Source organism: Rhinatrema bivittatum, chromosome 10 (assembly GCF_901001135.1).
Source record: "Rhinatrema bivittatum chromosome 10, aRhiBiv1.1, whole genome shotgun sequence".
Taxonomy (NCBI): Eukaryota; Metazoa; Chordata; class Amphibia; order Gymnophiona; family Rhinatrematidae; genus Rhinatrema; species Rhinatrema bivittatum.
In genome coordinates, this window is record NC_042624.1 from 86,640,102 (window position 1) to 86,657,536 (window position 17,435).

Here is a 17,435-nt window from a genome sequence, read left to right on the forward strand (position 1 = left end):
GGAATGGTTAATAGAACGGAAAATGTCATAATGCCTCTATATCGCTCCATGGTGAGACCACACCTTGAATACTGTGTACAATTCTGGTCGCCGCATCTCAAAAAAGATATAGTTGCGATGGAGAAGGTACAGAGAAGGACGACCAAAATGATAAAGGGGATGGAACAGCTTCCCTATGAGGAAAGACTAAAGAGGTTAGGGCTGTTCAGCTTGGAGAAGAGACGACTGAGGGGGGATATGATAGAGGTCTTTAAAATCATGAGAGATCTAGAACGGGTAAATCTGAATCGGTTATTTACTCTTTCGGATAATAGAAGGACTAGGGGGCACTCCTTGAACTTAGCATGTGGCACATTTAAAACTAATCGGAGAAAGTTCTTTTTCACTCAACGCACAATTAAACTCTGGAATTTGTTGTCAGAGGATGTGGTTAGTGCAGTTAGTATAGCTTGTGTTTAAAAAAGGATTGGATAAGTTCTTGGAGGAGAAGTCCATTACCTGCTATTAATTAAGTTAACTTAGAAAATAGTCACTGCTATTACTAGCAACAGTCACATGGAATAGACTTAGTTTTTGGGTACTTGCCAGGTTCTTATGGCTTGGATTGGCCACTGTTGGAAACAGGATGCTGGGCTTGATGGACCCTTGGTCTGACCCAGTATGGCATGTTCTTATGTTCTTGAAAGATGTGGCGATGGCATTTGCTATGTTATTTTTGTTGTAGAATTTTCAAGCAAGATCAAGTAGATATACAAGAATTCTAAACCCTCGGCTGATGATACCACACTCTTGTCTGGTTAAAACGGCGGTTTGTAGGATTTTGCTTGTAATCCCCATTATGCCTGGTAGGTTTTTAAATGTTTCTGTGAAGATGCCTGATTACATTCACGAAACCGACATTTCGGTAAGCTTGTTAAACGCTTTTTCGAGGATGTGAGATCTTGTTTTGAAATGGTGCTCTGAAAAGCTGAGCACTGATGTGCATTGTGTTTGCAATAAGTTACAAGGCTCAAGGACATTTGGAGACAAGCTGAGGACAACATTCAAGGCATTTACATCTGAACAAAGAACTAATCAGAGAAAGCTGAGCAAGGGATTTTATTACAACTTATTGTGATCAGCCGTGTGTTATATGTGTTAAAATCTGCCCTTTCATGTCCTTTGTTTAAAAAAAAAGTACAATTATATTCCGTTTAGGAATCAAAGCATGTAATGAGTAAGTTTCAGTAGAAGACTTTAAGGCTCTGAATAAGCATTTTTTGAAACTATATCCAGGCTGTTGGGAGGATCATTTAGAGATCATTTTAATGTGTAAATAGCCAGGTATATGTGAATTATCCTGACGCAGCTATGCAAAACATGACGACCTATTCAGAAGTTCTTGTAAACACTATACAAGAGAGATCACATCAGGGATCACATCTATTCCTTCTGTGTTTCTGTTGGTGGTGTTAAAATTGCTTGGCTATTGTATTCACATTCTAGAATTTGTCACAATAAATTAATGTTTGTTAGTGCCACTATCTTTTCATCATCATTTTTATACAGATATCCAGCCAGCTTTTGTTCAGTGTATGTTGGGGTGTTTCATTTTCACTTTTTATCTCAAGTAACTCAATAATATACCTGGACTTGACCAACATTACTCAAATAATGATTTTATTTATGAAACTGTAATCGAACTTCATTGCCACCTGTTAGAACGTACGATATCCTACATTTACTTACCTTAGTCTATGTGCCTATTTGTAAACCGTTGCGATGGTATATAACTTAGCGATGGTAAAGAAAAGTTTTTAAATAAAATAAATAAAATAAATCTACAGATAATTCAACACCCCTTGGTCTTTTCGGATCTTTGCATTCTCCAGTTTGCTCACAAACTGTCCATTCTCTTCCCTTCTGCGCAGCCGCCGGGGAGAAGGGGCGGAGCGTTCAGAGGTGGAAGGAGCGGAGCTCTGGGAACTGCCCAGCGCGCCCAAGGATAGCTGAGCGCAGTCGGCTTCATCCTCTTCCGGCTGCCGGGGAGCGCGCGTGCTGCCAGCATGAGAGGCGAGGGGCGCGTGCTCTGCCTGGTCCTGCCACTGCTGCTGCTGTTGTGCAAGGCTCGCTCGGCCCCCTGTCCCTGCCAGGACCCTGCTCTCTGCACGCCCATCGCCCTGGCCAAGGACTTTGAAGTAGGACTTGACTTGGGGTGGGGGTTAATCGTATGTGGGAGACGCTCCGGGTTGGTAGTTCAGGCGAGCGAAAGAGAAAAGAACACAAGGATCTTACGCCAGCTTATGAATAAATTAAAAAAAAAAACAAACAAAGGAAGTCCGCACTGCTTGTGCTGGCACTTTGCAAATGATTGCAGCTCTGTTCGGGCGGCCACTTCTGTTGTATTACAAAGAGAAACGAGGAAGTGAAATCAGTCCCTCCCGTTGCTCGGAAATCGCTTCTTTATAGCTTGCCCGGGACCGGCCACCGTGGCCATTTGCTGTTTATTTAATGTCATAGGTATAAAGTACCTGGGATCGTCTGCCGTAGCCAAGGCAAATCTGTGAAAACTTGAGTCTCCAGCAGCTTTTTTTTTTCTGCACTGAAATCTTTTACATTTTGGTGATTTTCATTGAAATCCTTTAGAGATGCCCGTGATGATGAAACCTAGGACAGTCTGGGGGGGAGGGTGCTTATTGCGTTAAACTTATTGCGCAAAAAGGGCAAATCAGTAGAAAAGGCAAAGGATTAATATAACAAATAATGAAGTAAAAAAGGGCCTATGGTATCCTTCGAAATGTTTTTAAACCAATCCAAAAAAGCTATAAACGATAGAAGAATACAAATAAAGGTGGTGATGAAATAAAGGCTTCCCAGGCTGGCAAAGGGAAAACGACATCAAACATTTTTTGCACTCGTCCTTTTTTTCACTTATTTAATATTTTTGGTTTAAAGCTCTTTATTTACTTGTCTTTTGAAGGGTGTATGTACCATAGGACATTTTTTTGCTTCATTATTTGCTAAACTTATTGCAATAGGCTTTTTTTTAATGCACTAGTTGTTAAAATGGCATAAAACCTTTACAAGCCTATTGAAGAAAATGTAATAATGCCCCATTAGAATTAGTGGGAGCTGCGGTAAATAATGCGTTATGATGGTGCATGTTCGTGAATCGATTGTTTAATGAATAATGCCTTACTTATACAGCAATAAAGTGTATTCAAATCTGTTACCAAGTGTCCATTATGCTACAACTTTAAGCCTCTGGATGTGTAGTTAAAATGTTGTTGTATTATCAACTTATTTTATATTTTAATGCGCTGCTTTGTATAATCTTGCATATTAGCAATTTATGTAAATTTTTACAATGTTAAGGCCTAAAACCACTGTGTTAATTTTAATGCAGTTTAGTAAATAAAAGGTAACTTTTAAAAAGTGGGCATCCCGGTGCACGGGTTCCGACTCGCGCGCACAAGGGGGAGGTATTTTTATTTAGAAAACGCGCTGCGACACGATCAGGCCATCCCCCAGTTCCTCCTCAGTTCGCTCCAATTGAGGAGCAGACTGGGAGGGAACTTTTCTATCCCCCTAAGTATCCTTTCTCCATTTTCCCTGACTCCTAAACCTACCCCATCCTATTTTTTTTTTTTGTTTTTGTTTTTTTACTTATCTGCTCTAAGGAACAGAAGTAAGTTCCACGCGTCGGCTGGCTCGTGCTTCACCGGGCCAGCCCCCGGCTCTTTCATGCCTACCGCTAGATACGCGCGTGGCCCTGCTGTTTTGAAAATGCGCTCGACGCGTGCTGAACCCGACCACACGTGTCTGCCGGGATTTCCATGTGCCAGGGATTTAAAATCCCCTGCCCCCCTGAGCTCCTTAGGTAACCTCTGCAGTGCATTCCCGTTCAGTAAAGGCTGAAGTACTGTGTGTGCCGTATTATGAACTCTGCCTGATTGTTGCTTTCTGTCGATTTGCAGGTCTATGTGTTTGATGTTGGAGGGCAAAGTTGGAAGGCTTATGACTGGTCTCAGGTTACAACAGTGGCAACATTTGGGAAGTATGACCCTGAGCTTATGTGTTATGCCCATTCCAAAGGAGCTAGGCTGGTGCTAACAGGTAGGTGAGGTGTTGGCCGACTATAATCTCTCCCCCCACCCCCAGTTTGCTGCAATTCTGGTGACATTTGCATAAATTGCAATAGGATTGTATGTGCAATAAGACTTTTGATAAGTTAGCCTATTGTTTAAAAGAAGCATTGTATTAAACCATTAACTGCATCTGTGATGTCTTAATCAGTTGACTTTTGTGGGGGGAGGTTGTGCATTTCAGCTCTACTTTTTTTTTCCTCTTCCTTATACATCCTTTTTTTTCTTCTCTACATGATTCAGGCAGTAACTGGTTTGTTTCTTTTCCCTCCTCAGAAATCTCTCTCTCTGCCTGAACCTTCTTCCCCTTTCTGCACTGACCTGTCCACCCCCACTCACTCCTGTATTATTCCCTCTAGATATCCCCCTTCCTTATGCTCATTGTCCTCTGTCCTGCCACCATTCTCACTTTGTAGCATGACATCCATCTCCCCCCCCCCCCCCCCATGATGTTTTCTGTACCCACTTTCACTGCTTTTATCTGGACCACTGAAGCCTGCTGCTGGCACAGAGGGGGCTCAGTTTGATGTTCATTCCACTCTGCTGATGAGAGCAGTCATGGGCGGCTGTGAAAGTGAGGGAAGCAGTGATGGGACAGGAGAACGGTATCTGGGCAGCATCCCACGGGGGTGGGGGGAGAAGGGCTAAGGACATCTGTGCTTCTGTCCAGCGGGAGAAATGAAACGGAGGATAGGAAGAAAAGTACTGGTTCTCTGGTACAGTGTCTAAAAGGGAGATGTTGCAAGTATCCCATTTTTGGGGTGGGGGTGAGAGATCTGCACCAGCTGTGGGGGTAGAGGGAAGGGTATGTTTGGTGCACGGATGAGGAGACCGGGAACGGCCTGACTTGCTTTGGAACTGGGTACCCTGGCCGTGTAAGATCGCTTTGTAACTTACTACACACTGATCAACAGAATTGCTGCTCTCTGATTTATGAAAGAAGCACGTCTGCATGTAAGTGTGCTGAAATCCCAGCAGTACGTTTGTTTTAAACCCTAGATCTAGGAAAGGCAGATTCCCCAGTGCCTGCAGTTGGTTCTTGCTCAGGGCCCGCTGTTGCCTTTTTTTTTTTTGTAAGGTCTCCCATGCACAATCACAGGAGGTCAAAGGCCATGATCCAGGCCTTGGAGAAATGACTTGTTGGGCTTCCAAGAGTTCCCTCTTCTCTCCCCCCCCCCCATCACTTTAAAAACTTCATTGGTGTTCCGAAGCAAGTCAGGAGCCTCGGGACCCAAGTTAGGGCTTCGGGGCTTCCATGGTAAAATAACCCTTTTTTTTTTTTTTTTTTTTTTACAAAGGTGTAGATAGAAATGTCAGCCATGTTAATTTTAAGACAATTGCATTATTTTATTTACATAGGATTAGGTATACAGGAGCTGCTTTGCATGGATTTGCAAAATTCATGCATGCAAAAGCCATGCAAAGCAGCTCCTTGTAATAGGGGTGGGGTGGGTTTCTGGGCCAAACATCGCACTATATTTCGCTTTATAAATATCCCTATTGGATTGTAAGTCCTCTAGAGATAGGGAAATACATTCAGGTATAGTAGGCAAATCAATTAAATAAAATGATCTTCAACTATTGATCAGTAGTGCAGACCTGATGAGACACGTTAAAGAGGGATAGCTATACCCCTGCTGTCCCCAGTTCAGGGAAGGAATTACAGGAGCATATTTACAACAATAAGATGGTGAAATAACTGACAGGAATGTCTGTGTAAATAAAATGACCCAGAAATTGCTTTCAAAATTGGATAAATGAGTGAACATATCAGTCACAAGTACAATGTTTGTATTCTTTATAATACCAAAATGTTCTTAGTTAAGTATTGAAGCTATGAAGATCCAAGCAGTAGTCTTGATGTGCCTTATGATTTAGTAAGTGGGGGCACTAAATATTTAAAGTGCCAAGATGCACATTGGTGATTGATTGAATGAAGGATGTCTATAGGGAATAAAGCTCAGTTGGCTGGTTTTTGGATATTTCTCTGCATAAGCATAGTAATGAGAGCTCTGACAGTTTGGGGGGTGTGGGGGTTTTTCCTTACTGGAATGCCAAACTTTTTCGTTATAGAGCACCCTCTATATATCTTGCCAGACTTGTTTAACATCTTAATTTGTAAAGTATAAACGAACATTTATGGCCTTACTGATTAATTCTTCTTCAGGGGATGTCCCGCTGAAGAGTATTGTCGATCCTAAAAGTAGGGCTGACTGGATAGCCCAGAAGCTGGATCTGGCCAAAGCGCAGTTTATGGATGGAATTAATATTGACATAGAGCAGCCGGTGCTGAAAGAGTCACCTGAATATTATGCATTGACCGCTCTGGTAGAAGAAACCGCGGAGGCTTTCCGTAGAGAAATTCCGGGCTCTCAGGTGACGGCAGGAGTTTAGATTCTAACTGGAGGGGCCTCTGTCTGTCTGCTTTGGAGTTGAAAACTTTACAGTCTTGGACAGAGTGGCAGATGGTGTGTTTGGCGCTGGTGACATTTGTTCCACAGAAGTGAGAGTACAAAAGCATTATCTCCTTTTCTCTTCTGTGCTCTTGCTTTCTGCGCTGCTTGTAACACTGCACCACTGCAGCAGGATGAGCTGAGAAATCCCAGAGCCCTTCCAGCCCACTGGTTACTGATCTGTGTTTTGTTTTTTTTCCTTGACAGGTGACCTTTGATGTGGCTTGGTCTCCAAAGTGCGTGGATATCAGGTGCTACAACTACACGGGAATAGCAAGCGCCTGTGACTTCCTGTTTGTGATGTCGTACGATGAGCAGTCTCAGATCTGGACAGAGTGCGTAGCAGGAGCCAACGCTCCCTACAATCAGACATTAGCTGGTGAGTAGCAGTTGCACCTCCTGACAGCAGCTATTGATAGTATTCTAAAATGAATTTATTTTATCCACTGTTATTTAAAAGATTTTTAACCCAAATATTCGAGGCATGGAACACTTAAAACCAAACAGAAAAGCAAAACAGAAAATAATCCATGCAGTAACATATTCAAACCCATACTGGATTCTCATTGTCAGCTGGTTCCTTCACAAAATCATCAAAAATAGTTGGCTCAACTGTTCTGGTAAGTGAAATACACATTTTTGGTGTACAGTACTCTGTAAAAGTCTTCTCATCCTTGTACATTTTTCACATTCTGCTGTTTAAAAAAACCAAAACAAATCAAAATACATTTTCACTGATCTACACAACACACTGTACACTCTCAACATGAAAGAACAATTATAGAAATATTCCAAAAGTGATGCAGAATAAACCAAATCTTGATTGCACAAGCCTTCACACCCCTTGACTCTGAGCTCCATAGTCAAAAGCCATTTAGGCGGATAACGTAATAGTTATCCATCTGAATGGCTTACCTAGCTATATTCAGCCTTTATTTGGCTAGAATTTAGCCGGATAATTTAGGGGTGTAACTGGGAGGAGTTGAGTTAGCCAGCTAAGTTAAGTGGCTAACTACAATATTCAGAGTTAGCCTGACAATGGGGGTCATTTTCCAAGCGGATTGCACATGATAAGGGACATTTCATACGCGAAGAGTCTCTTATCGCATGCGATACCAAGACTTCACCGACAGCAAAAGTTACGCTGCGTTTTTGCTGCCAGTTTCGTGCTGAATAACTACATCACCGGCAGCGATCGCAGGACCATCCCTCCATTACCACCGAATTCACTATGCCTTGCGGCATTAGTAAATCCAGCCCTTAGGCGGCTAAGTCTGGTAAGTTAGCCAGATAATCGTATCCGGTTAACGTTGCCCTCCGGACTGCCTGAATGAGGACCTCTGTACTTGCAGCAGTAAGAGCCACGAGTTGTTTAGGATAAGTGTCAGCTTTGCAGAAAGCGGGATGGTGCAGTTTTTGTCCATTCGTGGCAGAAGAGCTCAGGCTCTTTAAAGTGGACTGGGACTGCAGTCTTCAAGTCTTGCCACAGGTCTGGGCTTTGACAGGGCCACTCTGACATTCACTTTCTTCTTGCTGAGCCACATCACTGTTTTTGCTTTGTGTTGGGATCTGTAGGAGTGATCTGGTGGATATGTTACCTTTTGATTAACAATTTAATCTGGCAACCTTGTGATACGAATTCTGTAGTTTTAGGGAGCAGTTAAACTAACTCCCTCAAGTTTTTTTTAACAGCATAAGTAAAGCAATTTTTAAATGGTATAACTTTCTTTGTTGGCTTTGGTTTAATTTTGTTTCATAGCGCAAGGCAATGTATAAAAGATAATGCTTATAATTTCTCTAAGTCTTAACTGCACACTTAGTATCTACGCAATGCCAAACCACTTGGCCCAGTTGAAAGATGATTGAGCCAATTTTCTCACCCTCAAGGTACTGCATAAATCCAGGGTCACTCCTGTAATAGGATGTTGTATCAACAACACCACAGGGTAATCCAGAGAAACCTTTTATGGTGGATGACAGACAGAACCCAAAAGGTCCTGCAGATGTCTCCATGAGATTTAATGGCAGAAAAAGGGTTCCTTTTACCAGCTTGTCAAAGTCTTTCAAGGGATGTTGGCAAGAACAGAGTACCTGAAACTCAGTTTTATGTTGCATGTTCATTGCAATAAAGTTCCTTAAGCAGAGCCCTCGGCAGAGTTCTGGTAAGTCATGTAAGGAAGAACCATTAGCAGAGGCTTTTTTGGATAATGTCCACTTGTTTGGTAATTCCTTTCCTTAGTCAAACCTCACTGAATATTCAGTTTCATAGGCTCCAGCATTGATCTTAATTGGATGTTCCATCTCCTATAGACACAGAATTGGTGGGATGCAAATGTCGTCATTTTGAGTCTGGATGCATATGAATATTCTCATAAGCTCATTAGTCTTTCAGCAAACAATACCCATTTTGTAGCTAGTTTCAGGCCGGATACAAAGTTTTAATCAAGGACATATTCTCACAGTTCTTGTCCAAGGAAGGTGCTGACAATGTCTTTGACAGCACAGTTTGTTCTCTCTGTGAACCAGTCTCATATAAAATTGCAAAAATCATCAGGTGGCAGCCAACTCCACGTTTACATCGCTTAGCTCTGCACCTTTAGGTCAGTCTGTGTTAAGAGCAGCAGGCCTCAAGTTTAATTATGCACTTCCTTATTTAGGGTCATTGGCATTTCTTCCTATAGATCATTGCCCTGCTGAAAGGTGATGGGAATAATGAGAGAGATGGCCAAATTTGCTGATACAAAATTACTTAGTAGTTAACTCACAAGAGAACTGTGAGAAATTGCAAGAGGAGACTGGGCATCCACATGGCAGATGGCATTTAATTTAGACAAGTGCAAAGTGACGCACATATAGGGAAGAGGAACCCAAATTATAGCTCCATATTGGGAGTTAGCACCCAGGAAAAGGATCCGGGCATCATATGTTGAAACCTTTTGCCCAGTGTGCAGCAGCAGCTAAGAAAACAAAGAGAATGCTGAAGTTACTAGGTGATACATTTAAGACAAATATGAGAAAATATGGTTTTATTCAAAGCATAATTAAACTCTGGAATTAGTTGCCGGAGGATGTGGCGAAAGATCTACTTAGTGTTTGGGTACTTGTAGCCTGGATTGGCCACTGTTGGTAACAGGATGCTGGGCTTGATGGACCCTTGGTCTGACCCAGTATGGCATGTTCTTATGTTAAGATGTTTAGTGTAGCTGGGTTTAAAAAGGGTTTGAACAAATGACTGGAAGAAAAGTCCATAAACCAATATTAAGCTGGACTTGGGGAATATCTTGCCAGGTACTTGTGACCTGGATTATGGTTGGAAACAGAATACTGGGCTTGATGGTCTGACCTAGCAAGGCAAAACCGATGTTCTTATAAACCTTCTCTCCAGCCTTGGGTCTATGGTAACTGCTTGTGCTGTGCACCATCTTTCCCTCAATATTCACAAGCCCTCTTGCTTAAAAGCATCCCCACAACATAAAGCTGTCCCCACTATGCCTAGGATGGAGTTAGCAGAGTGACATACTGAGTATTTTATGCCCCACACAGAATGGAGCCCAAAAAGTTCCCCCTTTGACGTCATCTGACCACAAAACCTTCTCCCACGTGCATGCAGTGTCCCCCTAAGTGTGCTTCTTTGCAAATGCTATGCGGCCCATCATAGCTTTTCCTCGGCAGTTGCTTTCTTCTTGCCACCCTCCCAATACAGGTCACGCTTGTGCAGGAACCTTGAAATTACTGGAAGCAGCCAGCATTTTCCCCAGACTCGGCCGGAAACCTCTGTAGTTCTTCTAAAGCAATCTTAAGCCTCACAGTAGCCTGCAAGCTGAGTCCCTCATCTGGGGTTTGAGCCACTAGCTGAGTTGCCCTAACCCACCATCCATTTTTAAATGTATACTGTAAAGTGAGACTAATTGGTCTTATTTTTGGTTGTTGGTGCCATCCTTTTAATAAACAGGTTTCATAGAGACTGTACAGTAAAGAGCGGTTGAAAGGCAGAAACCATGCTGGCGCAAATAACTTTTTTTTTTCTACATTAAAATAGGATATGAAGAGTACATTGATATGAACATTGATCCTAAGAAGCTTGTGATGGGAGTCCCCTGGTACGGTTATGATTATAAGTGTCTTAATTTATCGGAGGTAAGGGACATCCTCTTTTATTGGCTTTGGGTATTGTTGAATTTCCTTCGTAATTGCTTGTACCATCCAGAGATACAAGATCTGTTGAAATAATTAGGAGTTTAATTTCCAATACCTTGCACTCCAAGAGACGAGGAGAAACATGCAAGCGGCTCTTTTCAGGAGGGAGTTTTGGATGGTAATGATCCACATTATGCCACTCTTATATTTAGTTGGGTACTCGCCGTTTTTCTTAAATTGAATAAAAAAAGATTGAAAAGGCAGAGTATTTGTTGGGTATAATATCTGATGGGTAGGGTGAGTACTCACTAATGGGTGCAGCTCAGAGTCCAGTGATTGGGGTGCCTGTAGCTCTCTTATTGTATCAGTTTTTATTTTTGTTTCACTTTGAGTGAGGGGAACATACACAAACCTGACTCCTTTTATTTTGCTGCAGCTCAACTGTTTGATTTCCCCAGCTTCAGGATTTGCTCTATTTTGTTGCCGTTATGCCTTTTTCAGGATCACGTGTGTGTACTGCATAAAGTTCCTTTCCGGGGGGCTCCTTGTAGCGATGCTGCCGGGAAGCAGGTTCCCTACGGAGCGATGATGAAGCAGGTCAACGGCTCTAGATCCGGCAGGCAATGGGAAGACCAGCAGAAGGCTCCCTATTACGAGTATGAGGTAGGGGGACGTGTTTCTCCTCTCTGTACACTGTCTTCATGCTAACCACTTATGGGTCAGAGCTTGTATTTTTCAGAATGTGCAGAAGAGTATATTTGTTTATACGATTTAAATGGTGGTGTTTCACTGTTTTGTTGTTGGGCACTGCTTTGTAGCCCCTTGTGGAGAGGCAGTCTAAAAATCTGAAGACTAATTAAAACACGGGTCTTTCAACTGATTGAGAGATAACACACCAACCCAGTAAATGATGGCAGAAGAAGATCCAAATGGTCCATCCACTCTGCCCAGCAAGTAGTTTAGAGTAACTGCCGCTGCATGCAAGTTACCCCATGCAGAAATGTTACAGCCAAAGTAAAGTTACCCCATTTCTTCATTTGGCACTAGGGATCCTCTGTGCTTATCCCATGCCCTTTTGAATTCCATTTCTGTTTATCTTCACCACCTCTTCCAGGAGCACATTCCATATATCCACCACACTTTTTTTTTTCTTTTCTGACATTATGCCTGAGTCTAACCCCCCTAGAGTTTCATTACATGACCCCTAGTTCTACAGCTTCCTTTCCATCAGAAAAAGGTTTCTTGTGCATCATTAATAGCTTTCAGGTAGTTAAGCCTGTATCATCTCTCCCCTCTTCTCCAGGTTACACATATTTAGGTTCTCCATTCTCATCTCATAAGTCTTTTTTTTCATTTTTAGTTGTCTTCCTCTGGATAGCTTCCATCCTGTCTCTCTTTCTATTTATTTATTTATTTATTTTAGGTATGGTGTCCAGAACCAAACAGTACAGGAAATCCTATGACTTGAGACAAAATTGGTTCCTAAAAACTGCATTTTAAATTGAAATATCTTAAGACAAAGTCACTTTTCCCATAGACAATGTTATACATGGGGGGGACTGTTGCCAGCACCAAGGCTCAAGACCAGATTTGCACAAAAATAAATGTTTTATACAGTACAATCTTAAAAGCATAGATTCATACTAAAGCTGCTGCTGCTGGCTATCCAGTGTATGCTCCTGCAAACTTTTTTTTTTTTTTTGTGGTGGGGGCAGTCTAATTATTAAATCTGACCCACAGGCGTGAACACTTGTAATCCTGCTTCACTGAGTTGTGATCCAAACAGGCCTGGCAAGAGTAACCCGGATTACCATCCCTCCTTCAAAACGTTTCTTCTTCCGAGGGCCATTGCAGGCACTTAGCTAGCTCCTGAGGGGGAGGAGGGGCCCAGATGCTTTGCCCCCACCACTACCGGTTTCGCTGTGCTGACTGACATCAGTGCCCGGTGCTGTAGGCTGACTGAGCAGCAGGGCCAGATTTGGACATGGCTGACATTAACAACACCTGGAGCCTCGCAGCCTCGGAAGCCGTCACCTCCGTCATAGGTGTGGAGCCCAGGTGCATATCTGGGGATGATGTGACCCCAGAGTGTTTTAACTTGATGTCGTACATCTGAGGACTTCTGTACTTCAGGTGAAACCTCACCAAAGACTTGCACAGAGGTATTATCACCTCCTTTTTCCTGCTGCTTCTGCCGTCCGTGCAGCCCAGCATCCCTGTAGTCTTAGCCACTGCTGTGTCACTGTCACTTTATCTACTACATTGATCTTATTTCTAACTTATTTTTTAAAATTACTGATTATAATTATGTTTTGTTTTAACTGTTACGATGCTTCTATTATTATATTCAGTTTTGTTTTTGATTGCCTTTTATTGTATTTTCATGCTTTGGATCTATTGTACACCGTTATGATAGTTTTACCGAGATGACGGTATAAAAAAAACCAAACCCTTAAACATTTGCTACCTCGAGACCGTCAATCATACCCAGGTCTCCCTCTTGGTGTGTGCAGATCAATCTTTGGCCCACCATCGCGTGACCCCATTATGTGCATTTATTGATGTCGAATCCCAGCTGCCAAACCTTTGACCGTTCCTCAGTCTTTCTTAGATCACTTCTCACTTTCTCTATGCTTTCAGGAGTGTGCACTGTGTTACTGATCTGAGTGTCACCCGCAAAAAGACAATTCTTTTCCCTTCTAACTCTGCCAACATCCCTCACAAACAGGCCTCCGACGGAGCGCACTGTTAGCCTGCTATTGGACGCGCGGTTTCCCTTACCCCTTATTCAGTAAGGGGAGGAAAACATGCGTCCAACCCGCGGCACCTAATAGCGCCCTCAACATGCAAATGCATGTTGATGGCCCTATTAGGTATGCGCGCAGGATGCAGAAAGTAAAATGTTCAGCCAAGCCGCACATTTTACTTTCAGAAATTAGCGCCGACCCAAAGGTCGGCGCTAATTTCTTCCGGCACCGGGAAAGTGCACAGAAAAGCAGTAAAAACTGCTTTTCTGTGCACCCTCTGACTTAATATCATAGCGATATTAAGTCGGAGGTCCCAAAGAGTAAAAAAAAAAAAAAAAAATTTTAATTCGGCCTGCGGCTGTCGGGCCAAAAACTGGACGCTCAATTTTTCCGGCGTCCGGTTTCCGAGCCCATGGCTGGCAGCGGGCTCGAGAACAGACGCCGGCAAAATTGAGCGTCAGCTGTCAAACCCGCTGACAGCCGCCACTCCTGTCAAAAAGGAGGCGCTAGTGTCCCTAGCGCCTCCTTTTGCCCGGATCTACCGCCGGGCCTCATTTAAATACTGCATCGCGCGCACCGGCGAGTGGGCGTTCGCCTGCTCTCCCGCAGACTTTACTGCATCGGCCCGAAAGATACTGAATGGGACCAGTCCTCGAGGCACGGCACTTATCACTGTTCTTTCTGCAGAGTGGGCTCCATTTACCATTATACCCTGTCGACTGTCAGTCAACCAATCTGACCCACTCCCCGGTGTTTCATTTTCATGAGCCTCCTTTGCAGGTCCGTAGCAAAAGCTTTACTGAAATCCAAGAAACATCAAGTGTGTTTCCTCATTCTACTTTTCTAGTTGCCCAATTTAAAATATATACCTTCAAGCAATGGCTAAATTATTCCTAAATTATGCCTATTTGACTTTGCTTCCTTTTTAAATTGTATTCCTAGATCTGTGTTTAGTTTATTTTCCCACTTTTATTATGTCTATAACTAAAAAAAAAAAAATGGAGTCCAGTCTTCAGTTACTGTAACATTTCTTCCATTATATTGAATTGTAGTCTCTTAGGAGTATTTTACACCAGAAAGGTGAGATGAAATACGCACATCACAAATGTACTGCATCAGTGTAAATCCAGCCTTGGGCACAGGTGGGAGTCTGCATTGCACCACCCACATTCATTTTAGATTTGTAAGAAGTTTTCACACTTTAAATACCTGTTTTTTGAGATAAAAAAAATCATAATTAAAGTTGGATCTTACTTTGCAACTGCCAACCGTGGAAATGTGGTATTGATACTGCTACTTTCCCTCCATGGGCATAGAGATAAAATTCTTGTTGGGTTCATTTCTAGGGCTAGATACCCCAGAGCCAGCTGCTTAAATGCTCACTAATGTAAGCTGTTCAGTCCTTCTAGCAGTGACAACTGTAGCTTTTGGTTGGTTATATACTGAATGTCAAGTCTCTGGATAAAAAAAAAAATTCACTATCTTCAATTTCACTTTTTTGGGTGTTAAGATGGTAGAAGTTTCTTGCAAAGTTTCTGTAGTCTTTGTTGTACTCTGGTAGTAATAGTTACATTTTGTAGTCTGACTGGGTCTGTTCAACAGCAGTCTGTTGTACAAAGAAAGAGCTCTAGGAATGTTCAGACCTATCGTATTAGTATTGAAAAACTGTAGTATGCCAATGGGAGAAACTTTGGAAGATTTACATGACTCTCCATCTAGTTAGGCATAAAACTAACTTATCGGATGAGAACATGCTTCTCTTTCATGCATTAGTGTATAATGCTTATATATTTGTAACATATTTTTTTGCAGGATGCAGACGGAGTTGCACACCAAGTGTGGTACGATGACCCTCAGAGCATCTCCCTAAAGGCATCATATGTGCAGAAACGGGGTTTGAGAGGTATTGGCATGTGGAATGGAGACCTCCTAGACTACTCTGATGACCCAATAGCCAAATGGCAAACTGAAGCCATGTGGCAAGCCTTAAGACCATCACCATGAGGAGGATGTCATCCCTACAGTCCTGGTGCCCATAGAAGTGGAAAGCACTGCCAAAGGGACAGCCCCTCCAAAATATTAACTGCCAGCTTTCTTGGCAATGTTGATTTGTGATGTCATACTTGGCTTTCCTTTCTTAATTTTTATACCTGTTTTTGTGCATTTTTGCCCTTTCATACTCTTGTTTTTGGTACAAGATGTGTGTAGTGTTCCCTGTAAGAGGGTTGTTCTCTGTGCATGTTGCTAACTTTTCTCTACGCTTCCAAATCTAAGTTCATCTCCTCCCTACACCCTCTACCTATTTTGGTACCAAATAGGGCTCAGGTGAACACTGGGAGTGTCAAGTGGGAAGAGTTGAAAGCAGGAATGCCTCAGAACTGAACCTGATAGCACCAAAGAAGTTCAAGCATCTAATGTTCCTGATATTGACTTTCAGGCAAGGTCTGTTTCTTCAAAAGAAAACCATAGCATGCAGAGTTTCCACTTATTTAGTCAAGGCCATATAATACATATTGGTAGGGCCTAGCACTTGCAAGTTCCTTGCTGCTTTATAGCGCAGTCAGAACCTGTGCCTTAAGCCCTGTGGAGTCCCCCGCCGCCTTATTTTTATATACCCTCCCACTTTACCTAGCCTAGCCTGGTCATACAGCACCAGCCTTTGGCCAAGAGTCACACAGCAGGTTTCCTTCAGAACCCTTTAATTGTGGTTATTAAAATAAAAATGCAGAAGGATACTAGATAATGCCAAGAGTAATAGCATAAGCATCAGAAAATCAGGCTTCAAATCACCCTAACACTCGAGCCCTTAGGCAAGTAATATAGTCCCTCTTGCATCAGGTGTGTAGCTTTATCTAATTTATTAAAGAGAACCCTGTTTTAAGCTGCTTTATAATGCCAAATTATAAAAGTTTATTACATTCCTACAGTTCTGTTTTGCTATGATAAGGCACAGAGCACGTGGTAAGACCAAAGCAGTGTGCCAGACATCACTTGGCATGCCATTGTTTGCTCCTTAATAGACAGAGGTGAGCTATTATCCCTGCCCCTTCCTCCCTAATGTCTTTTATGGTGACCTACTGCTGACCATCCTACCACACCTTCAGGAATGAGGTGCTTTGGTACAAGTGAAAACAGTGATAATCAGGGCTTAATTTGTGGGGAATGGGCTGGGATGCAGTTCTGCCACTTCTTTTCAGACTTAAGGGGCAGAGCAGCAGGGGTGTTCAGCTCCAGCCCCTCCCTTCAGGCAGTCTGCAGGGGAGGGGGTAGCTTAGAGCTCTCTTCCCTCCTGTACTGTGAGTACTCCTGGGGGAATTCTGCGCACAAAATCTGAAAATTCTGCAAACTTTATATTGGTCAAAATAACACAATTTACATGACAGTCTTTAAGTAACTACCCGTATATTTTAAATTATTACAGAAAAAAGTTGTTACTTAAAGTGGCAGAACTTCCCTAGAAATTCACTGTCCCTTCCACTCACTCTCCCTACTCCCCTGGCCAGTTTGCCCTCTCAGGCCCCAACTCCTCCACCTGCCAATATCTCTCCCCTTCACCTCTAGGCTCAACCCTTTCCACTCTATTGCCAGTCCCAGACTTTGACCCTGTTCTCAGTACTGCCCCTCATACAGGCTCCCTCTGTCCCTCCCTCTCTCATACACATGCTCCCTCTCTCTAATACACACACCCTCATATAGGCTCTCTCACATACACAATCCCTTCACACAGGCTAGCACCCTCACATACACACAATCCCTTTTTCCCTGCACACGAGCTCCTAATCTCTCACACACATACACACTCCTTCACAATCTCCTCATATAGGCTCTCTCACCTTCCCCACCATGCTCTCTCACACCCTCCTGCTCTCTCACCTCCCCCCCCCCTCACCAACCATGCTCTCTGTCACCCTCCCTTCTCTCACACACACATTCTGTCTCACTGGCATGTGGTGGGACATGCTCCGTTCGCAGCA

At 42.9% G+C, this 17,435-nt stretch overlaps 1 protein-coding gene across 1 annotated transcript; it reads left to right on the forward strand.

Moving 5' to 3' along the window:
• Window positions 1-1,982: 1,982 nt before the first annotated feature.
• Window positions 1,983-16,342, forward strand: CTBS (chitobiase). Its single transcript, XM_029618460.1, has 7 exons — window positions 1,983-2,177; window positions 3,957-4,095; window positions 6,292-6,500; window positions 6,785-6,956; window positions 10,617-10,714; window positions 11,216-11,377; window positions 15,274-16,342. Exons 1-7 carry the CDS (start codon window positions 2,046-2,048, stop codon window positions 15,463-15,465), a joined length of 1,104 nt encoding a protein of 367 aa, XP_029474320.1. The 5' UTR covers window positions 1,983-2,045; the 3' UTR covers window positions 15,466-16,342.
• Window positions 16,343-17,435: the final 1,093 nt, after the last annotated feature.

Bases quoted from the DNA above. Each gene is read 5' to 3' on its own strand.
- CTBS (XM_029618460.1), top strand. From the start codon at position 2,046: ATGAGAGGCGAGGGGCGCGTGCTCTGCCTGGTCCTGCCACTGCTGCTG. The intron at 4,096-6,291 runs GTAGGTGAGGTG...ATTCTTCTTCAG, and splicing joins AGCTAGGCTGGTGCTAACAG to GGGATGTCCCGCTGAAGAGT. The intron at 6,957-10,616 runs GTGAGTAGCAGT...ACATTAAAATAG, and splicing joins CTACAATCAGACATTAGCTG to GATATGAAGAGTACATTGAT.